The sequence below is a fragment of the Pecten maximus genome, chromosome 5, assembly GCF_902652985.1.
Source record: "Pecten maximus chromosome 5, xPecMax1.1, whole genome shotgun sequence".
In the NCBI taxonomy this organism is placed as follows: Eukaryota; Metazoa; Mollusca; class Bivalvia; order Pectinida; family Pectinidae; genus Pecten; species Pecten maximus.
The window spans coordinates 26,616,005-26,639,376 of NC_047019.1; the positions used below are offsets into that span (position 1 = coordinate 26,616,005).

General features: G+C 42.8%; 2 protein-coding genes across 3 annotated transcripts in view; one reads left to right on the forward strand and one right to left on the reverse strand.

Annotated features, from left to right (window-relative positions):
• Nucleotides 1–5,245, reverse strand: LOC117328377 (proline-rich extensin-like protein EPR1). Its single transcript, XM_033885905.1, has 2 exons — nt 5,237–5,245; nt 1–2,991 (listed from the first exon to the last, which is right to left on the reverse strand). Exons 1-2 carry the CDS (start codon nt 5,243–5,245, stop codon nt 1–3), a joined length of 3,000 nt encoding a protein of 999 aa, XP_033741796.1.
• LOC117327691 (telomerase protein component 1-like) overlaps nt 5,075–23,372 on the forward strand; it is a 27,735-nt gene continuing 9,437 nt past the window's right edge. For both annotated transcript variants that reach the window (XM_033884800.1, XM_033884801.1), the window contains exons 1-15: nt 5,075–5,368; nt 6,214–6,361; nt 6,693–6,926; nt 7,391–7,575; nt 7,913–8,023; nt 12,954–13,071; nt 13,808–13,903; nt 14,921–15,038; nt 15,365–15,487; nt 16,152–16,175; nt 16,696–16,811; nt 17,015–17,120; nt 19,853–19,974; nt 20,195–20,401; nt 20,807–21,019. In XM_033884800.1, coding sequence (XP_033740691.1) covers nt 6,296–6,361; nt 6,693–6,926; nt 7,391–7,575; nt 7,913–8,023; nt 12,954–13,071; nt 13,808–13,903; nt 14,921–15,038; nt 15,365–15,487; nt 16,152–16,175; nt 16,696–16,811; nt 17,015–17,120; nt 19,853–19,974; nt 20,195–20,401; nt 20,807–21,019 — 1,839 coding nt within the window. In that variant the 5' untranslated portion in view covers nt 5,075–5,368; nt 6,214–6,295. The remainder of the gene's footprint in view (nt 5,369–6,213; nt 6,362–6,692; nt 6,927–7,390; nt 7,576–7,912; nt 8,024–12,953; nt 13,072–13,807; nt 13,904–14,920; nt 15,039–15,364; nt 15,488–16,151; nt 16,176–16,695; nt 16,812–17,014; nt 17,121–19,852; nt 19,975–20,194; nt 20,402–20,806; nt 21,020–23,372) is intronic.

Below are 23,372 nucleotides of genomic sequence, written 5' to 3' on the forward strand. Positions count from 1 at the left end.
TTAAAGTTCGGGGGTGAAGTGGAATGGTATGGTGTGGTTTGATAAGGCCGGTTGAGGTGTGGAGTGGTATGGTGTGGTTTGATAAGGCCGGTTGAGGTGTGGAGTGAGAGGGTGTGGTTTGATAAGGCCGGTCGAGGTGTGGAGTGGGAGGGTGTGGTTTGATAAGGCCGGTCGAGGTGTGGAGTGGGAGGGTGTGGTTTGATAAGGCCGGTTGAGGTGTGGAGTGGGAGGGTGTGGTTTGATAAGGCCGGTTGAGGTGTGGAGTGGGAGGGTGTGTTTTGATAAGGCCGGTTGAGGTGTGGAGTGGGAGGGTGTGGTTTGATAAGGCCGGTGGAGGTGTGGAGTGGGAGGGTGTGGTTTGATAAGGCCGGTTGAGGTGTGGAGTGGGAGGGTGTGGTTTGATAAGGCCGGTTGAGGTGTGGAGTGGGAGGGTGTGGTTTGATACAGCCGGTTGAGGTGTGGAGTGGGAGGGTGTGGTTTGATAAGGCCGTTTGAGGTGTGGAGTGGGAGGGCGTGGTTTGATAAGGCCGGTTGAGGTGTGGAGTGGGAGGGCGTGGTTTGATAAGGCCGGTTGAGGTGTGGAGCGGGGGGGTGTGGTTTGATAAGGCCGGTTGAGGTGTGGAGTGGGAGGGTGTGGTTTGATAAGGCCGGTTGAGGTGTGGAGTGGGAGGGTGTGGTTTGATAAGGCCGGTTGAGGTGTGGAGTGGGAGGGTGTGGTTTGATAAGGCCGGTTGAGGTGTGGAGTATGAGGGTGTGGTTTGATAAGGCCGGTTGAGGTGTGGAGTGGGAGGGTGTGGTTTGATAAGGCCGGTTGAGGTGTGGAGTGGGAGGGTGTGGTTTGATAAGGCCGGTGGAGGTGTGGAGTGGGAGGGCGTGGTTTGATGTGTGGAGTGGGAGGGTGTGGTTTGATAAGGCCGATTGAGGTGTTGAGTGAGAGGGTTTGGTTTGATAAGGCCGGTTGAGGTGTGGAGTGGGAGGGTGTGGTTTGATAAGGCCGGTTGAGGGTGTGGAGTGGAAGCGTGTGGTTTGATAAGGCCGGTTGAGGTGTGGAGTGGGGGTGTGTGGTTTGATAAGGCCGGTTGAGGTGTGGAGTGGGGGTGTGTGGTTTGATAAGGCCGGTCTAGGTGTGGAGTGGGAGGATGTGGTTTGATAAGGCCGGTTGAGGTGTGGAGTGGGAGGGTGTGGTTTGATAAGGCCGGTCGAGGTGTGGAGTGGGAGGGTGTGGTTTGATAAGGCCGGTCGAGGTGTGGAGTGGGAGGGTGTGGTTTGATAAGGCCGGTTGAGGTGTGGAGTGGGAGGGTGTGGTTTGATAAGGCCGGTTGAGTTGTGGAGTGGGTGTGTGTGGTTTGATAAGGCCGGTTGAGGTGTGGAGTGGGAGGGTGTGGTTTGATAAGGCCGGTTGAGGTGTGGAGTGGGAGGGTGTGGTTTGATAAGGCCGGTCGAGGTGTGGAGTGGGAGGGTGTGGTTTGATAAGGCCGGTTGAGGTGTGGAGTGGGAGGGTGTGGTTTGATAAGGCCGGTGGAGGTGTGGAGTGGGAGGGTGTGGTTTGATAAGGCCGGTTGAGGTGTGGAATGGGAGGGTGTGGTTGATAAGGCCGGTCTGGGGTGTGGAGTGGGAGGGTGTGGTTTGATAAGGCCGGTTAAGGGTGTGGAGTGGGAGGGTGTGGTTTTGATAAGGCCGGTTGATGTGTGGAGTGGGAGTGTGTGGTTGATAAGGCCGGTTGAGGTGTGGAGATGGGAGGGTGTGGTTTGATAAGGCGGTTGAGGTGTGGAGTGGGGGGGTGGGGGGGGGTAGGGGTTGGTTAATAAGGCCGGTTGAGGTGTGGAGTGGTGGTGTGTGGTTTGATAAGGCCGTTGAGGTGGTGGAGTGGGAGGGTGTGGTTTGGATAAGGCCGGTTGAGGTGTGGAGTGGGACGGTGTGGTTTGATAAGGTCGGTCTAGGTGTGGAGTGGGGAGGGTGTGCGGTTTGATAAGGCAGGTTGAGGGTGGAGTGGGATGGTTGTGGTTTGATAAGGCCGGTTAGGTGTGTGGAGTGGGAGGGTTGTGTGTGGTTTGATAAGGCCGGTTGAGGTGTTTGGAGTGGGAGGGTTGTGGTTTTGATTAAGGCGGGTGAGGTGTGGAGTGGAGGGTGTGGTTCGATAGGCCGGCTGAGGTGTGGAGTGGAGGGTTTTTTGGTTTGATATGGCCGTTGAGGTGTGGAGTGGGGGGGTTGTGGTTTGATATGGCCGATTGAGGTGTGGAGTGGGAGGGTGTGGATTAATAAGGCCGGTCGAGGTATGGATTGGGGGGTGTGGTTTGATAAGGCCGGTTGAGGTGTGGAGTGGGAGGGTGTGGTTTGATAAGGCCGGTCGAGGTGTGGAGTGGGAGGGTGTGGTTTGATAAGGCCGGTTGAGGTGTGGAATGGTATGGTGTGGTTTGATAAGGCCGGTTGAGGTGTGGAGTGGTATGGTGTGGTTTGATAAGGCCGGTTGAGGTGTGGAGTGAGAGGGTGTGGTTTGATAAGGCCGGTCGAGGTGTGGAGTGGGAGGGTGTGGTTTGATAAGGCCGGCTGAGGTGTGGAGTGGGACGGTGTGGTTTGATAAGGTCGGTCTAGGTGTGGAGTGGGAGGGTGTGGTTTGATAAGGCCGGTTGAGGTGTGGAGTGGGAGGGTGTGGTTTGATAAGGGCCGGTTGAGGTGTGGAGTGGGAGGGTGTGGTTTGATAAGGCCGGTCGAGGTGTGGAGTGGGAGGGTGTGATTTGATAAGGCCGGTTGAGGTGTGGAGTGGGAGGATGTGGTTTGAAAAGGCCGGCGGAGGTATGGACTGGGAGGGTGTGGTTTGATAAGGCCGTTTGAGGTGTGGAGTGGGAGGGTGTGGTTTGATAAGGCCGGTGGGGGTGTGGAGTGGGAGGGTGTGGTTTGATAAGGCCGGTTGAGTTGTGGAGTGGGAGAGGGTGTGGTTTGATAAGGCCGGTCGAGGTGTGGAGTTGGAGGGTGTGGTTTGATAAGGTCGGTCTAGGTGTGGAGTGGGAGGGTGTGGTTTGATAAGGCCGGTCGAGGTATGGAGTGGGAGGGTGTGGTTTGATAAGGCCGGTTGAGGTGTGGAGTGGGAGGGTGTGGTATGATAAGGCCGGTGGGGGGTAGGATTGGGAGGGTGTGGTTGATAAGGCCGGTCTAGGTGTGGAGTTGGAGGGTGTAGTTTGATAAGGCCGGTGGGAGGTGTGGAGTGGGAGGTGTGGTTGATAGGCGGTTTGAGGTGTGGAGTGGAGGGTGTGGTTGATGAAGGGTGGAGGTTGGAGGGGAGGGTGTGGTTTGATAAGGCCGGAGGTGGAGGTGTGGAGGGTGGGGTGGGGAGGGTGTGGTTTGATAAGGCCGGTTGAGGTGTGGAGTGGGATGGTGTGGTTTGATAAGGCCGGTTGAGGTGTGGAATGGGAGGGTGTGGTTTGATAAGGCCGGTGGAGGTGTGGAGTGGGAGGGTGTGGTTTGATAAGGCCGGCTGAGGTGTGGAGTGGGACGGTGTGGTTTGATAAGGTCGGTCTAGGTGTGGAGTGGGAGGGTGTGGTTTGATAAGGTCGGTCTAGGTGTGGAGTGGGAGGGTGTGGTTTGATAAGGCCGGTTGAGGTGTGGGAGTGGGAGGGTGTGTGGTTTGATAAGGCCGGTTGAGGTGTGGAGTGGGAGGGTGTGGTTTGATAAGGCCGGTTGAGGTGTGGAGTGGGAGGGTGTGGTTCGATAAGGCCGGCTGAGGTGTGGAGTGGGAGGGTGTGGTTTGATATGGCCGATTGAGGTGTGGAGTGGGAGGGTGTGGTTTGATATGGCCGATTGAGGTGTGGAGTGGGAGGGTGTGGATTAATAAGGCCGGTCGAGGTATGGATTGGGAGGGTGTGGTTTGATAAGGCCGGTTGAGGTGTGGAGTGGGAGGGTGTGGTTTGATAAGGCCGGTCGAGGTGTGGATTGGGAGGGTGTGGTTTGATAAGGCCGGTTCGAGGTTGTGGAGTGGGAGGTTTGTGGTTTGATTAAGGCCGGTCGAGGTGTGGAGAGTGGCGGGGTCGTGTGTTGTTGATAAGGCCGGTCGAAGGTGTGAGTGGGAGGGTGTGATTTTGATAAGGCCGTTGAGGTGATGGAGAGTGGCGAGGGTTGTGGTAGTGATAAGGGCCGGTGGGGTGTGGAGTGGGAGGGTGTGGTTTGATAAGGCCGGTTGAGTTGTGGAGTGGGAGGGTGTGGTATGATAAGGCCGGTGGAGGTATGGATTGGGAGGGTGTGGTTTGATAAGGCCGGTCTAGGTGTGGAGTGGGAGGGTGTGGTTATATAAGGCCGGTGGGGGTGTGGAGTGGGAGGGTGTGGTTTGATAAGGCCGGTTGAGGTGTGGAGTGGGAGAGTGTGGTTTGATAAGGCCGGTTGAGGTGTGGAGTGGGAGGGTGTGGTTTGATAAGGCCGGTTGAGGTGTGGAGTGGTATGGTGTGGTTTGATAAGGCCGGTTGAGGTGTGGAGTGGGAGGGTGTGGTTTGATAAGGCCGGTGGAGGTGTGGAGTGGGAGGGTGTGGTTAGATAAGGCCGGTTGAGGGTGTGGAGTGGGAGGGTGTGGTTTGATAAGGCCGTTTGAGGTGTGGAGTGGGAGGGTGTGGTTTGATAAGGCCGTTTGAGGTGTGGAGTGGGAGGATGTGGTTTGATAAGGCCGGTCGGGGTTTGGATTGGGAGGATGTGGTTCGATAAGGCCGGTTAAGGTGTGGAGTGGGAGGATGTGGTTTGATGTGTGGAGTAGGAGGGTGTGGTTTGATAAGGTCGGTTTAGTTATGGTGGAATGCGGAAGGAGGGGTTTAGTTATGGTGGGATGGGGACTTTCTGATGCGATGCTTAACGTTTAAGTATATGTTATGATTTATGATTTGTTTTCAAGAATAAAAAGACCCCCGCGAAAAAAATCCATAAAGATAGTATGCAATAAATCTGGCTCTGGACCATTTGTTTTTTTGTTTCTAGAAAATCGGTTGATGTCTCGGTGATAGAAAAATAAGTATTGTTTTTCTTGATGTGATTAAATCCGGAAATTTTGTAACGCCTCGGTGCCCTTTTTAGTTTTTATATTTTAACCGGAAGTTTCTGCCAAAAGTTGTAAACAAAAATATGAATTGAGAAGTGTTTCCTTGCTGGAAAACCTATGTCAGTCTGTAGGTTTTTATGATAATTTTCAATGAGCAGTGACATATAAGTATTTTTACGTTGTGAATGATACATTTGCTGGCTCATATTAACACCGGTGCACCCTGAGCATGGGGGCGTAGCAACGACTACTACTAGTACTAGCTAATTACAATGTAGTAGCTGACGACTGCTCCATTCAGCATGCGACCATCTTCTGATCTTTGCAAAAGGCCTGCGGTTTTTCATATATGTTGTAAGTATATGTTTAGCGATAACGCAACTAGTACTTATTGATATATAACCACAATAAAACATGTATTTGCAACAGGAGAGGGGAAATGCAGCTATCTGTGAAATCAACGCGTGGACTCGGAACTCTACTCGTGATGATCAGTAAGGGTTAGCTGGACGGTGCAGTAGGCCAATGTTTGATCATGAGTTAACGTTACAGTCTGAGAGGGACGCAATCTGAGAATTATTTTCTAACCATTCCAGCTGCCTGCTTAAGCTGGCCACCGGCATTCAGCCTAGTAAAGTCCCATTACATTTCTTCTTCCTTGACACACATACACACCAAATATAACAGCTAGGACAGGAAAATGTAAAGAGCAGACATTACTTTTGAGCACAAAACCTTGAGTTTGAGCTTTAGAACTGAACAGTTATATAAATATTGGCTGAGGACATAAACCTGTGAAGGATCTTTGAAATTTATTCAGTTGATACTGAACTTGACAGACGCACTAACCAGCTGCTGGACCAAGGCATTTAGCCAAGTCCAGTTCGCAAATTTGGTTTGATGATCAATGATTTGAATATGTAGAATCTACAATATTTTCTCACAAAAATGCCTTTTGTCTTTTTGATTGACTATCAAAAAGGTGCAATGAAAAAACGTAAGGAGTTTACTTTTACCTTGAGCTCTAAAGAAAAATGTGAATTAGAAAGTGGGGGGAAAAAGAAGACACATACATGTATCTCAGCAAGCTATGTTGTTTCTTGCCATCAGGAAATTCTGGCAATTTCTGAAAATACACAGAAAAAAAAATCTTTATAACAAATAACCATGTATGTACGTGTACATTGTGTCTCTTTAAGGTCTGCTCTGCTGCTGGTGAATAAATGATGATCATGAGCAGACCTGAATTACCTAGATTTGAGGCCAGTGCCCACAGACAGTATGTATAAGAGGTATCTGTTTGGAGATGGTCCTAACCCTAGCCAGGTACCTGCTGAATCGAAACCGGTTGGTATATATAGACACTGTCATACACGTACATGCTTGACAGACTTTAGTATTTCAACTCTAAGAGACTTAACTCTTGTGACAAATTTTGTTGTTTTTACTTTGTTCATGTTTCACTATTTGTTTATATGTGTTGAAATACAAGCTCCTGAGAGCTGATGTCAACTGTTGCAAATATGTGTCGTTAAATAAAGATTCTTTTGTCTTGTTCCTGTGTTAAGATAAAATCTGTAATTAAGAGACCACCTGCATTATAAAAGCTGTATTCAGCTGGATACATCCTTATTGAATTAAGTTAAATCATTGTTTTTTTTTCTTCAAAATGACAAAGCAACATACAAAGCAGGAGACAGTAGCACAGTCTGATGAAAATAGTGTGACACACACTGTCACAAAATGCTGGCAAAAAGCAGAGCAATCTTGTGAGAGTATTGGGGAAAGAAATGTTTCTATCACTGAGAGTCCTAGAGATACAAGAAACCTTTCTTCATGGAAAACAGTCCGTGTCTTCGTCTCTTCAACATTTACTGATTTCTTCAATGAAAGAGAAATTCTTGTCAAAAAGGTATATATATACAAATGATGCGTAGATTTTGGAAATTACTATCAACAGTTCAAAACTGATATTTAGAATAAAAACAAAAATATTTACATATCACTGACATTATGATGAGCTCCCATCTTAGTGCTCTGCTTGGAGATGAATATGTAGATCTGACCCTATATAAAGGACTAGAGCACCAAGAATTGTCAAACCAGTATCACTCTTTCAATATATTTGCAAAGAGACACATCTCACACAATATACATTCTAAATCCCTCTCCTATCCCCTGGCACCTATGTTTTTTTTTTATGATATGCCAATTGTATAATATGGACATGGACATAGAAGCAAAGTACAAACTAAAATGTGGGTACTTCCTTAGATATAATGACTGGAATATCTTGTCATCATGAGAAGGGTATCTCAGAAATGATTTCTGAATGCTGAAACTTTTGCATATTTTTTCTTAAATCTTGATTCACAGGTGTTTCCTGAGCTGCGTGAATGGTGCGAGGAGCGATCTCTATATTTGGTGGAGTGTGACCTTCGCTGGGGTGTACCCAAGGATTCCACCACATCAGACACGATTTACACCTGTATGGAGGAGATAGATCGATGTCATTCAGAAAATGAGGGCACACCTTTCTTTATAAACCTCACAGGAGAAAGGTGATGTATTCAGTGAGGCAATACTTTCATTGATTGTTTTCACAAAGTCTGTATTATGTACATGCAAAGTCTTCAAAATATTGAAGTCAGCTATGAAACTTAAATGTTCTTCCAATTTTATTAGTAGGTTTCATTTTGGATGTCTTTAAAACAACCTGAACATCATAGACAGATATAGTTACTCACTGGATATTTTTTCTTCAACACATTTTTATCTTTTTTATTCCATTGAATTTATAAGAATATTTATAAAAAATAATATTAATGGAATTGAATTAATTGTGATCTTTTCAAAGTAAATAATGATGTGGACTGTTTTTGTTGTATGATATACAAGGTATGGCTGGGTCCCATCCGTGAAAGAAGTTCCTTCAGACATCTGCAGTCAGTATGACTGGATCAATGGCACATCAATCACCTTCATGGAGGTCATGCATGGAGCTTACAGGTAAAACTTACACAGAGGTCACGTACAGAGGCTTTACACAGAGCTTACTGGTACACATTACACAGAGGTCGTGTACAGAGCTTACAGGTAAAACTTACACAGAGGTCATGTACAGAGCTGACAGATTACCTGTACACATCTTGCTGGATTAGATGCTTCATGATTCCGTCTTCAGGTGGATCCTCCTTCCTAGGTCGTTTCGGCGCTGTCCACTACAACCTCCAGAGGTGCGCCGACTGGGGTGATCAAGTCCCAGCCCGGAATCACTTCGCTGTCTTGGTCTTCATTCACAGTCTTTCCTCACTGTCTTTATGCACTATATATATCTCACTATCTTGGTCTAAATGATCAGTCTTTCCTGTCCACTTGTCGTTTCTCTTCCTCCACAGCCACATAGATGCCAGCTCTGCTTCCCTGCCCAGGTGTCCTATAAGTTGTCTCCTCTCTGGCCCTGTGATACCGATGATCCGAAGTGCCCTCCACATCGACTGCCCAACGAAACCTCGGCATCCCACCTCCACTGGAAGACACCACATTTTCCACCCTTGCTGTTGACAGTCTGCTACTAGATCTTGGTATTTGTTCCGCTTCCGCTCGTGGGCTTCCTCGATTCTCTCCTCCCATGGCACGGTCAGCTCCACAAGAACAGCCTGTTTGATGGATGTAGACCACAGGACGATGTCTGGCCTCTGATTGGTAACTGCTATTTCTTGTGGAAACTGCATGCGTCCCTTGAGGTCTGCTCTCATCTGCCAATCTCCTGCTGTTCCTAACAATCCGCTCCCTTCCACTGTGCTTCTCGTAGTCTGCTCCCCGGCCTTGACAAAGTTTACAAATCGCAGGCCCCTTTTCTTTTTCCTTGGTTTCTTCCTGCTCCTCTCCAGTGTATCTGCAAGGACAGACAAGACCTTATCGTGTCGCCACGTGTACCTCCCATCTGCCAAGGCAACTGAACAAGAAGATAAGGTATGGTCCAGGTTTGCTGGCCTCCCGCAAAGCTTACAGTTTGGGATCGTCTGTTATACCCCATGTCGCAAGATTGGTTGGTGTCGGCAACACATCGTATACAGACTTCAGCTGGAATTGCAGTCTTTGGGGTTCCATACTCCATATCTCCTTCCAGGACAGTTTCTTCTGGCGCACTCCTTCCCAGTTCAGCCAACTTCCCTGCTTCTTCATTCCCACTGCTCTGACCATTCTTGTATCCTCTTCCATTGAGCGTACCTCCTTCTGAATCAACTGCCTCCGCTCCTTATCAGACGATGTTCCCCATCTCGTCCTCGATGTCACACCCGAGTCCCTGCCTTCCCACTGCCACACTGCCAACGATGTCTCCGTGCCTCAGACGTGACTCTGCCTCTTGCACTGTCTTCTTCGCCGTCCACTTCCGACCTGACTTGATCTTCACTTTGGCGTCCCGTACCTTGACATCCTTGCTGTCTCGTAGCAATAGGAGTTGTCAGACCTTCGTGACCTTGTACTCTCCACTACTGATGTGATGGGCAACTGTAACTTGGTACCTGAGCTATACAATCCCACACTGCTGAAACTCCTGGGGACTGCGAGCCATCTTCTAAGGTAACTGCTCACAGATCGTTCCATCGCCTCGACTGTAGTCAATGGCACATCATACACAAGTAGAGGCCAAAGTGCTCTTGGACGTATTCCATGCTGGTAAATCCAAGCCTTGTATTTCCCTGGTAGAGCACTTCTGTCTACAGCGAGCATCCATCCTTCGAGTTGTTTGCTTGTCTCTCTTACATTCCTGGTGTCACCCAAGGTGTCATCAAAGAACTTCCCAAGACACTTCACTGGCTTTTCGGACACTGTTGGAATAACCTCCTCGCCTACCTGGAATTTATGCTCCCGCATCTTTCCATTCTTTAGTACGAGACTCCTTGACTTTGTTGGTTTGATCTTCATCCGAGCCCAGTTAACCATCTCCTCGATCTCTTTGAGGGTCCATTTAGCTTCAATGATGGTCTTTGTGCTAATGGTCATGTCGTCCATGAATGCCCTGACAGGGGGTTGTCGTACGCCTGCCCTCATCCAAGGTCATCTGCTCATCTTCTCAACAGACTTCACCATCAAGTTCATAGCCGCCGAGAATAGAATCACTGACACGGTACATCCTGTCACAATCCCTACTTCCAGACGTTGCCACGATGTTGTAAAATCTTGGACAGTGAACCTTAGCTTGATCTGTCGAAGTACCTCTGCAGTAACAATCGTATTTTCTCTGGTACATGATACCGCTCCAACGTCATCTGAACCAACTTATGAGGCATAGATCCATAAGCGTTTGCTAGGTCTAACCAAACTACTGCTAATTCTCCTTTCAATTCCTTAGCCTCTCTGATGATCTGTGAAAGTATGCTAGTATGTTCAATGCACCCTGAGACATCTGGTACCCCTCCTTTCTGCACTGCTATGTCGATGTATTGGTTGTCTAGCATGTAGGTGGTCATTCTCTTTGCTAGAACTGCTAGAAATATCTTCCCTTCCACGTTCAACAGGGAAATAGTTCGGAACTGCTTGAGTGTCTCCGAGTTCTCTTCTTTTGGTATAAAGCATCCCTCTGCCTGGTGCCAGCTGTCAGCCAACTTTCCTCTTCTCCACACCACTCGTAGATGTTTCCATAACCTCATAGTCAACCTTGGGCAGTTTTTATAAACCTTGTATGGGATGCCGTTGGGTCCAGGTGATGATGATGCTCTGGCCTTCCTGATGACATTGTTGACCTCACTCAGCCTGGGCTCTGCATCATCAAACAGGTGTTCAGGTTCTTCTGGTTGTATCAGCTTCTCGTTCACGCCTAGATCTTCATTCCTCCTTGGATCACTATGCATGTCTCTCAGATGTTGTTCTACTTCCTCCTTTCCTGCTCTTAACACTCCTGAGCCTCTTTTACCTAACAGCCGTGAGGTAAATTGGAATGGATTGGCGGTGAATCTGGCTCGTGCCCTTGCTCGATCTTTTCTCCTTCGCCTACTTCTCTCTGCTCTTCTCAAAGTCTTTAACTTCTCCCTGGCCATGTTTCTCAGTTCTGACAACTTTGCCTTCTCTTCTTCCTCAGCTGCTCGGAATCGTTTTGCCAGCTGTCTAAGGTCTCTCCTCAGGTTGGCTATCTCTCTCTGCCTTCTGTTCTTATTTGCTGTCACCTCTCCTTGCTTCTTCACCTCCTCTGCACCAAACCTGTCCAATCCTACATTGTACATAATTGTCGCCATGCCCTGTATCTTTCTATCTACGCCTCCTGCTAGTGATGTGTTTAAGATTGTGTCTACATCCTGGTCAAACTTCTCCCATTCTACCTTTTTACTACTTGGTGGCCACTTGATCCTTGCCTTTCTCTGAGTGCTTTCAGCATTCTGTACCCTGGGTTCAACTGTTTGCTGACTATCTGTCTCTCCTGATGTTACTTCTTCTCTCTGGCTGCCCTCCTCGTTGTCTGACACATGGACGCTGTGGTCACTGTGGTTTGAGTCCTGGACCACCTCCTCCTCCGTCTCACCAGGTTGCCCTGTGCGTTGTGTCATCCGCAGAATTGGTGCACACCCCATCTTCCCTCTGTGTATCTTTAGCCCCCTTTCGTTCTTCAAGGTCTTTCCACAACTGCATGTGCTTCCGATGTTCAAAATCTCAGTCCTTGTTCGGTCCGGTGTCGTTTCCATAATGTCCTCCAGATTGGGTCGCTCATCCTCCCCTGCTCTCGCACGACCCCGGGGGTGTCTCTCTATGTATCGATCTATAGCTGGTGTAAAAGGTTCCTCCTCACAGAAGATGTGTGTTAGCCTGCTAAGCCTTCACACCCTTGTTGTCTGTCTCTCCAAACTGCCTCCTGCCTATCCAGGTTGTCACTGCTCTATTCACAGTCGTCATCCAGACTTTCCTGGCGGTCACCGGTTGCCCGGAATGGAAATTACCTGTACACATCTTGCTGGATTAGATGCTTCATGATTCCGTCTTCAGGTGGATCCTCCTTCCTAGGTCGTTTCGGCGCTGTCCACTACAACCTCCAGAGGTGCGCCGACTGGGGTGATCAAGTCCCAGCCCGGAATCACTTCGCTGTCTTGGTCTTCATTCACAGTCTTTCCTCACTGTCTTTATGCACTTTATATATCTTACTATCTTGGTCTTACTGATCAGTCTTTCCTGTCCACTTGTCGTTTCTCTTCCTCCACAGCCACATAGATGCCAGCTCTGCTTCCCTGCCCAGGTGTCCTATAAGTTGTCTCCTCTCTGGCCCTGTGATACCGATGATCCGAAGTGCCCTCCACATCGACTTAAACAAAACCTTAAACAAATGTCATCCAAATAGCTTACAGGTAAATCTTAATACAGAGGCTGTACACAGAGCTTACAGGTAAACATTACACAGAGGTCATGTACAGAGCTTACAGGTACACATTACACAGAGGTCATGTACAGAGCTTACAGGTAAACCTTACACAGGGGTCATGTACAGAGCTTACAGGTAGACCTTACACAGGGGTCATGTACAGAGCTTACAGGTAAACATTACACAGAGGTCATGTACATAGCTTACAAGTAACCCCTACACAGAGGTCATGTACAGGTCACACATGTAAACTTTAACATGGAGGCCAAACACTGAGCTTAATTATAGTGAACTCATCGTAGTTATGATAAGATTTGTCAAGAAGAAATATTATGTTACATAGACATAGTTTGAGAATGAACACATTCAAACCTGGGAGTTAACTGTCAATTATTTCTGTTTTACACATGCTAATGGATTCAGCATCTGGCCATAATCCCACTGTATAACTAGTACTGTATATTGTATACATTTTAGGTTAGGCAACAAATCTTTAATACCTGTCAAAAACATAGGTTTATTCTGCAGTGTTTCTGTCCTATGGTATGCAGAACATTGTTTCATATTTTTTGAGTATTTCAATTTTAGGAAACAAAATCCAAATGCTGCATTTTTCCTTCGGAATGGGGATTTCTGTAAGGACCTTCCACATGAATACCACAGAAGATTCATAGACACTGAGCCAGTAAAAAAAGAACATCTGAGGGTAAGTTAGAGGTGTTCATCAAATCACCCGTCACAATGTTTCTTAGCTGACTTGTATTGTTCAAGCTGTTGTTTTTTTTTTTTACTTTTTCAGTTTTTTCAGAGGAAATTGAAATTTTGTTAAAGTCTCTCAGGAAAATCATAGAACTAAGTCCATGAATTGTTTAGTTTTATAAATTACCTTTGTAAAATGGTGAAAAATGCATGAATAAGTTAAAAAACATCAACAAAGAGACAGCTTGTGGCCTCATTATAACATAGACACGGGAAGACAACTTGTGGTCTCATTATAACATATACAAGGGAAGACAACTTGTGGCCTCATTATAACATTGACAAGGGGAGACAACTTGTGGTCTCATTATAACATAGACAAGGGGATACAAATCATCTTTTGTGTCAAATAGACAAGGGAAAACAACTTTCTGTTTAATTATTATAACAAAGACAAGGAAAGACAGTGCATGTCTTCAGTATAATATAGACAAAGGGAGAAAATATATGTCTTTATCATAAACCTAGACAGGGGGGACAACTTTCAGAAGAGTGTAGACATTGAGAGACTATTTGTTCATTTTATAACATGGATTTATTTTGAAGAGATTTGTTTCAATATAACATAAACCAGGGAGGAAATGTTTGCAGAGAACTTATAGATTTCTTATATCACCTTCAGTTTGTAAACAAGATATATTGGTGCTGATGGAATATGTTTAATCACTTGTTCATTACACCAGGTCCTAAGAGAGAAGCTAAGAGCCAGGTTTCCAGATCAGGTGTTTCCCTACTCCTGTGAAGTGGAAGGTGTCACTGCAGAATCTGGAAGGGAAAGGGTATGTGGTAAACCAAAAATTCATAGATCTATTCTGATATTGACATGATATCATTCTCTGCCAGCTATCAAACCATCATCTATTAGTTTGAAGTGTAGAGTAGTCTTTTTTCCCACTGCATGAATAGCTAATTTAAGATAATATACAGAATGAAGGCAGAGTGGTTAAGTAGGTGCTTTGCTTGATTAGATATCACATTGGCTGAATACCTGTATCTTAATTAAGTACACCCAATCTTTCACACTTACAATGAGGTTATTTTCTATATGCAAAGATTTTACCAACAGGTTTTTTTTTCTGAAAACAAAAAGGTGAGGTGTTTTGAAAAAAACCCCCAGTATTTTAGAAAATTCAAAGGTACAGTAATATTCAGAAAGAAAAAGAAGAAAAAGGTGTTTAAAGAAATGAAGTAGTAACAAAATTTCAGAAAATTAAAAAGGTTCAGTACATATTTCAGAAAATTAAAAGATAAGCTGTTTAAAAAAAATGAAAATATGATGATATTGCTATTTTCAAAAGACAATTAAATCAAAATTACTGTAATGACTCATACTTACTCTTATGACTGAGTCTAGGGGTTTGTTAATTGACACTTATGACAATGCTTAGGGGCTTGTTAATTGACTGATAGTTACACTAATGACTGAGTTTAGGGGCTTGTTAATTGTCAGATAGTTACACTTATGACTGAGTTTAGGGCTTGTTAATTGTCAGATAGTTACACTTATGACTGAGTTTAGGGGCTTGTTAATTGTCTGATAGTTACACTTATGACTGAGTTTAGGGGCTTGTTAATTGGTTTGATAGTTACACTTATGACTGAGTTTAGGGGCTTGTTAATTGACTGATAGGTACTCTTATGACTAAGTTTAGGGGCTTGTTAATTGGTTTGATAGTTACACTTATGACTGAGTTTAGGGGCTTGTTAATTGACTGATAGGTACTCCTTTGACTGAGTTTAGGGACTTGTTAATTTTAGTGTTTTACTTGTATCCTGATTTGTCTCCCATTATGTAGATAAAACTTAAAGGATTGGAGGACTTTTCAGAAAAGGTACAAGATTTTCTACGGAAAGCTATAATGCGAACCTACCCAGATCAGAAGGCTGTAAAGAATCCAGACCCAGAGCTACAAGGTAGTTAGCTCCGTTGATCTACACAATAAATCCCAATTAAAATAATATCATCTTTCTAGGGGGAAAATATTGTGTTAAATGGAGACAAATTGTTTAGTCAGTTGATAAAGGAGATTATAGATTTGTGAGAAGGAAATAGAAATAATACTTGAATAAAGCATTAGTATTCATATCTATGTTTGAAAATTGAAATGAACATCATGTACATAAAATCATACTTTGTTAATGATGAGTTAGTTATATTAAGCTTGTTGGCAAATTTCTTTTGTTATGAACTACATGATGTCATTTTTTTGTATATATTCATTTTTTTCTCTGTTTTGTAGAAATGGAGAATCAATGTCTGTACATGGAGAAAAAGTCTGAATTTGTTGCGGGTCGAGAAGATCTACTGAAGTTAATGCTGAGTTATGCAAAGGGTGACTCCATGGATGGATTACAGCTATCAGGTATATGATTCCTCCAATCTCTTAAACATTGTCTTCCAAAATGAAAGCTGTTGGCAGCCACGTTTGTTTAATTGTTCAAGCAAAGAAGTAAAACGTGCTTTAGAATATCACACACATCAAAACTATATTTTATTTGACAATAATTTCAGAACATTATCGATGTAGTTTTGTCAAATGTCTTAAGACATTTGTGGATGGTTTATTAACAAAAGTGTGGTAAAAAGATTCTAAAGAATACTTTATTTCCTCAACTTACCTTTTCAGACACATTCACAAATACATTAATTTGCGAACTCTGATCTAAAATGACTCAAAATATAAGTGAAAAGAGTTATGGCCCTTTGATACCAAAGCTAGCCTAGAGGTTCAGGTATAGGCATTGATGTCTGTACTTCACCTGACTGGATTTTAACACCTGGCAATGACACAAGTGACAACAGTTTGTCAGCGAATGGTGATAGAGGGACTATCTGTATGTAACAACATGAAACGCTTGATCAATCTCCAACATACAAGGATTAGATATTCTGGTCATCTGAAAACTGATTTGGCGTTTCTATGAGAAAGTTTGCTGATAATGATTTGATGATTAGAAAAGAGAATATCATACTTTCTCAGGATAGTTGTTCTAATTTAAAATTATTAATGGTATTTTTTGTTTCAGGTGGAAATGACAAGTCGTTTGTCAGTAAGTATTAGGGATGGAGGTAATACAGTGAGGTATTTACCATATCTGACCAAATAAGAGCACCTGCTCCTGTAAGCACACGCCACCCTTTTTACAGGGAAAAGAGAATGGGTGCACTAATATATAATTATTGATATACATGTATATAAAAAGTTCCTGACGCACTAATCTGCAAATATAATCTTAAGTCTTTTAATCACTAACGATATGTAAATGAAAACAACTTTCTTCTCTGTACAAGGTTTTGTTAAGCCCATCCCTTTTGTGTTTTTCTTTAAGTGCACAGTGCATTTATATGTTTAATAATATTTAGTATGACCTGTCTATTAAGACCATTTAGACCATTTTTCAATAGAGACCATTTATCTGTAACTAAAATCATAGAAATTCCATAAAATACAATGTTTTTAAAAACTACCCCTTTATATTGTGGATAAAAGAAGGATATAATTACAGGCACTAGTTTCAGTTCCATATATAGAAATATTGAAAGAAATTCCTCATGATTTGTAATCACCAGGAGATCCCGGTTACTGGGGACTAGAGAAGGGAGACAATCCTGTCCTGTGTCTGAGTGGACCTGTGGGATATGGCAAATCTACAGTAATGGCAAAACTTGTATGGAATGCTGTGAAGGTCAGAGAAAAAAAGTATCTCAAACTAATAACAATAGCTCCAAATTCACTGTTTTTTGACAATTTAAGTAGTAAAGAGTATAGATGTATGTAACATAACAATACAATATACATGTAGGTACAGTGAACATAATGAAAGGAATTGCGTATGGAAAACCGAAATACTTCACATGTTAAATATTGTATATACACTTTTGACTACAGGCTGGCATACCTGTGGTCTACCATTTTGTTGGATGTTCTGTGGACAGCCGGCAGACAGAGAAGATGTACCGACGAATCCTCAAAGCCATTACTGGGGAGAAACTGGGTAAATGTCCTCTTTACTAGTGAGTCTTACTAGACCAAAAACTCTGTGGTAAAGTATATCCTCTTAACTAGTGAGTCTTACTAGACCCAAAACTCTGTGGTAAAGTATATCCTCTTAAATAGTGAGCCTTACTAGACCTAAAACTCTGTGGTAAAGTATATCATCTTAACTAGTGAGCCTTACTAGACCCAAAACTCTGTGGTAAAGTATATCCTCTTAACTAGTGAGTCTTACTAGACCCAAAACTCTGTGGTAAAGTATATCCTCTTAACTAGTGAGCCTTACTAGACCCAAAACTCTGTGGTAAAGTATATCCTCTTAACTAGTGAGTCTTACTAGACCCAAAACTCTGTGGTAAAGTATATCCTCTTAACTAGTGAGTCTTACTAGACCCAAAACTCTGTGGTAAAGTATATCATCTTAACTAGTGAGTCTTACTAGACCCAAGACTCTGTGGTAAAGTATATCCTCTTAACTAGTGAGCCTTACTAGACCTAAAACTCTGTGGTAAAGTATATCATCTTAACTAGTGAGCCTTACTAGACCCAAAACTCTGTGGTAAAGTATATCATCTTAACTAGTGAGTCTTACTAGACCCAAAACTCTGTGGTAAAGTATATCATCTTAACTAGTGAGTCTTACTAGACCCAAGACTCTGTGGTAAAGTATATCCTCTTAACTAGTGAGCCTTACTAGACCTAAAACTCTGTGGTAAAGTATATCATCTTAACTAGTGAGCCTTACTAGACCCAAACTGTGTGGTAAAGTATATCCTCTTAACTAGTGAGTCTTACTAGACCTAAAACTCTGTGGTAAAGTATATCATCTTAACTAGTGAGCCTTACTAGACCCAAAACTGTGTGGTAAAGTATATCCTCTTAACTAGTGAGTCTTACTAGACCTAAAACTCTGTGGTAAAGTATATCCTCTTAACTAGTGAGCCTTACTAGACCTAAAACTATGTGGTAAAGTATATCCTCTTAACTAGTGAGTCTTACTAGACCTAAAACTCTGTGGTAAAGTATATCCTCTTAACTAGTGAGTCTTACTAGACCTAAAACTCTGTGGTAAAGTATATCCTCTTAACTAGTGAGTCTTACTAGACCCAAAACTCTGTGGTAAAGTATATCCTCTTAACTAGTGAGCCTTACTAGACCCAAAACTCTGTGGTAAAGTACAGTCAAACCTCGATGATTCGAACTTCGTTGATTCGAATTTCTCGCTGTATCGAACTTTTTGCTTGGTCCCGAATTTTTTCACTATATAACACTACTAACGAAACTATGTATGATTCAAATTTTTATAAATCGAAGTTTTCGATGTATCGAACTTTTTTCATGACCCGTTAGCTATGATATTATAGGTAATTGACATCTCATGATTCGAACAAAAAATTTACCTGTACTGACCACTGGACAGGTGTTTGTCGTGACCCCTGCGGCAAGATTTCACACCTCTCCCCCAAATGCCCTGACTGACAATAGGGATAACGATAGCGTGTGTTTTCACTCCCGGTCATGGGGTTAATTAATAATCAGACCAAATTGATAGATAAAAGGTGTATTTAGAAGCCATGACATTTAATCACTCCGGTAAAACATTTCGGTAGTCGTCTCTGATAATCTCCGCCGCCATTGAAATCAGCGGCCGGTGAGTAAATTTTACGGAACTGTAAAACAACCGGACCAATTTTAAACACAAACAATTAGCGATAGCTTCACTCATATTCAAAGTGTCACGTTTCAAACTTATACATAAATATCCAAGTAAATCGATTATTTGTCATTCAATCATGCTTTCTCCAACCGATCGGCATTCCGTATTTTATATGCACAACGTAAACGCACATGTCTTTAGCAGAAAAGCCTAACGACTTACGTAAGTGTGCATTGTACTTCTTTTGCTTTATCTGTTAAACGCGATATAAGTGTTTTGTAACCGATACATATTTTGTTTAATTAATAAAATGCTTAGGTATAATTAATGAAAAGAATTTTTATTTTGTTGTGTTTGAGGTATAAATTAACTAAACTTTTCGATGTGAGCCTGACAGGCGACGATCAACACGAAGACACTGAGGACATGTAACGTTAACAGATATGGTCATTATCAAGAAAACATCGATCTATTGTCAACCATGAATAATTCGAAGTCCCGCTGTTTCGAAGTTTTTCTGTTAGTCCCTTGAACTTCGAAACATCGAAGTTTGACTGTATATCCTCTTAACTAGTGAGTCTTACTAGACCCAAAACTCTGTGGTAAAGTATATCATCTCATCTAGTGAGTCTTACTAGACCCAAACTCTGTGGTAAACCTTCAAAAATGCTTAGAAATAATAAAAGTGATTGAAGAATATTTGATTGACCAGTATGAGCCATGCAGTACTTGTTCTCTTATTCTTACCTCTTGGGATGGCATAGTGGTACATACTGAACTGAAGCCATGAGTGCCCTACTGTAAGTAGAGTTATGGCCCATTTCTTTACAGTGTAACAGTGTATGGTTTTGTCCAGACCTATCTTATTCACCGTCCTTGACAATTCTGTATAAAACAGTACGTGACATATTACACTGATGACAGGTACCCAACAGATGTATGGCTGTACCTTTTCTTTGATCCTGACAATTGGCTTGAGATGGAAAACTTGAAATAGTTTGATTTCATATATAAATTTTGAATATTTCCATACATCACATTTACCATTCCATTAACTGTGGTTTCCATGGTAACAGATGACATGCCCCCTGAGGAACAGGATTGTATGAAGTTTTATAAGGACAAGTTCCGTGACTGTCTTCCTAGACTGAGAGAAGAAGGCAAGGCCATTCTAGTGATCATTGACGCAATAAATGAGGTAAGCCAGCTTCACAACTTTTACTAGTTGAAGCTATTGTGTTTAAACACCTGTCATTTTGTGTCTATAGAAATATTATAAAGTCTTCAATATCTTTAGTAAATTCAGTTTTTATTTACTGTATGTACAGTATATTGTCTGAATTAATAATTGATCCATTCACAATCTAATGATACTATTACATGTATATGTAATATTCTGTGATGGTTCTTTTCAACAGTTAGTAGACAATAATGCTTACAATCACCTGTCATGGCTGCCCCCAATGCTGCCTGGGAAGGTTCGGTGTATAGTCAGTACAGCAGACACACATTTCCCCACCCTACACAGACTCCAGGAACATCCATTTTACCATACAAGCATGGCCGCCTTGACAACCGCTGACGCTCGACTCATCATTACCCATAGACTGGCCAGATTTAATAAGGTATGTTTCATAACAGATTTAAGCCAGACCTTGTAAAATCTGTAAACCTGTATAAACCAGACCCTGTATAATTTGTAAACCTGTATAAACCACACCCTGTTTAATCTGTAAACCTGTATAAACCACACCCTGTGTAATCTGTAAACCTGTATAAACCAGACCATGTATAATCTGTTAACCCTTATAAGCTAGATCCTTTATAAGAACTCCAGTTTACTTATTTCTGTGAAAAGGAACAACCTGTTTAAAACAGATCCTAAGTTTTGAAATTAATATTGATATGCATTTCCATTACACATATTGTATAATCTTGAACCTGTCTGGAATCCAACTTCTAGGTTAGAACATTTTCTGTGCTTTTTACTGGATGGAATGATAATGAGAGAAATATGTCCTTCCTGACAGACACTTGCTGAAGATGAGCTAGACCTGGTCCTGTCACAGGAGTGTGTGGACAATCCCCTGTGGGTGTGGCTCATTACAGAAGAGCTACGCATGTTTGGGGATTTCCGGACATTGTCTGCGAAGATCAAGAGCGTCTCGGTCTCCGTTAGCAGTCTGCTGTCATCTATCATCACACGGCTCATGTCCGATGATGAAACTGGATATTTGAAAAAGGTATTGTTATTTACTAATACAGGAACACAGAAACAAAATACTATCATTCTCAAAAGTACTGTTTTATCATATAAACTACCTAGATTAGGGCCCCATATTGGGATTCTCTAATGTAATTATATAATGTTCATCCTTCTATTTGTCTGCTTGTCAAAACTTTATTTTCGAGAGCTCAGAGCACTGTACATTAATATTTCATATATATTAAATGACAGTAGGCTGTGATATTTAGATGTGAAATACAGTCATTTAGTGTAGATCCAATAATCTTCATTTTATTGGTTCAATAGTCAAGGTCAAATGTTTTATCTCCTACCCAAAATATATTTTGTTGTGACATTATCAAGAAAAGTTGATCTTGGAAGGAGAACTTGTGGAGTTGAAATATATGATAATTGGTAAATTTAACTACTTATTTCTAATATTAAGCGGAAAATAATGGTGCCCTTTTCGCAGACTGAGTATAGTTAAACTAGCACAATTTCAAACAGAGATGTTATCAGGTTAATAAATACCGATACCTACCTCACAAAAAAATTATTGTTGTTGATATATTTTCAGTTTTGTACCAGATGCTAATTAGTTCATAGCCAATGATGTGTTATTCCATTAAACATTGAATTGGCACACTGAGGAAACATTGTATCTCATACTTGTGTGAGTGTTCTGTGATGTCAGTTAATCAGGCACTAGAGTGCAATACAACGTTCTATCAAACATGCAGTATTTCTGACGTTGTGGTAAATATTATGAAATAAGATACAGTTTAGATAGTTTAGGGTCATACATTTAGCATTCTGTGCTCTAGTTTTGATACTGAATTGTAATAAAACAGTTATGACTTTTTGTTTGTATCGTTTTGATGATTTATAGAGCTCAGATTACCAACATCAACTGATGCCAGAGCTCAGATTACCAACATCAACTGAGACCAGAACTTAGATAACCAATATCGACACATAATGTTGATCCTGTTATAGCCCAGGAGGTCAACACATAATGGTCAACTCACATAGAGGATGGCTTGTTGATCCTGTTATAGCCCAGGAGGTCAACACATAATGGTCAACTCACATAGAGGATGGCCTGTTGATCCTGTTCTAATCCAGGGGGTCAACACATAATGTTCAACTCACATAGAGGATGGATTGTTATAGTCCAGGGGGTCAACACATAATGGTCAACTCAATAGTCAACTCACATAGATGATGGCTTGTTGATCCTGTTATAGCCCAGGAGGTCAACACATAATGATCAACTCACATAGAGGATGGCCTGTTGATCCTGTTATAGCCCAGGAGGTCAACACATAATGGTCAACTCACATAGATGATGGCTTGTTGATCCTGTTATAGCCCAGGGAGTCAACACATAATGGTCAACTCACATAGAGGATGGCTTGTTGATCCTGTTATAGCCCAGGGGTCAACACATAATGGTCAACTCACATAGAGGATGGATTGTTGATCCTGTTATTATAGCCCAGGGGGTCAACACATAATGGTCAACTCACATAGAGGATGGCTTGTTGATCCTGTTATAGTCCAGGGGGTCAACACTCAACTCACATAGAGGATGGATTTATGATTCTGTTATAGCCAAGGGGTCAACACATAATGGTCAACTCACATAGAGGATGGATTGTTGATCCTGTTATAGCCCAGGGGGTCAACACATAATGGTCAACTCACATACTGGATGGCTTGTTGATCCTGTTATAGCCCAGGGGGTCAACACTCAACTGACATAGATGATGGCTTGTTGATCCTGTTATAGTTCAGGGGGTCAACACATAATGGTGAACTCACATAAAGGATTGCTTGTTGATCCTGTTATAGCCCAGGGGGTCAACACATAATGGTCAACTCACATACTGGATGGCTTGTTGATCCTGTTATAGCCCAGGGGGTCAACACTCAACTGACATAGATGATGGCTTGTTGATCCTGTTATAGTTCAGGGGGTCAACACATAATAGTCAACTCACATAAAGGATTGCTTGTTGATCCTGTTATAGCCCAGGGGGTCAACACATAATGGTCAACTCACATAGAGGATGGCTTGTTGATCCTGTTATAGCCCAGGGGGTCAACACTCAACTCACATGGGGATGGATTTATGATTCTGTTATAGCCCAGGGGGTCAACACATAATGGTCAACTCACATAGAGGATGGCTTGTTGATCCTGTTATTATAGCCCAGGGGGTCGACACATAATGGTCAACTCACATAGAGGATGGCCTGTTGATCCTGTTCTAATCCAGGGGGTCAACACATAATGTTCAACTCACATAGAGGATGGATTGTTATAGTCCAGGGGGTCAACACATAATGGTCAACTCAATAGTCAAC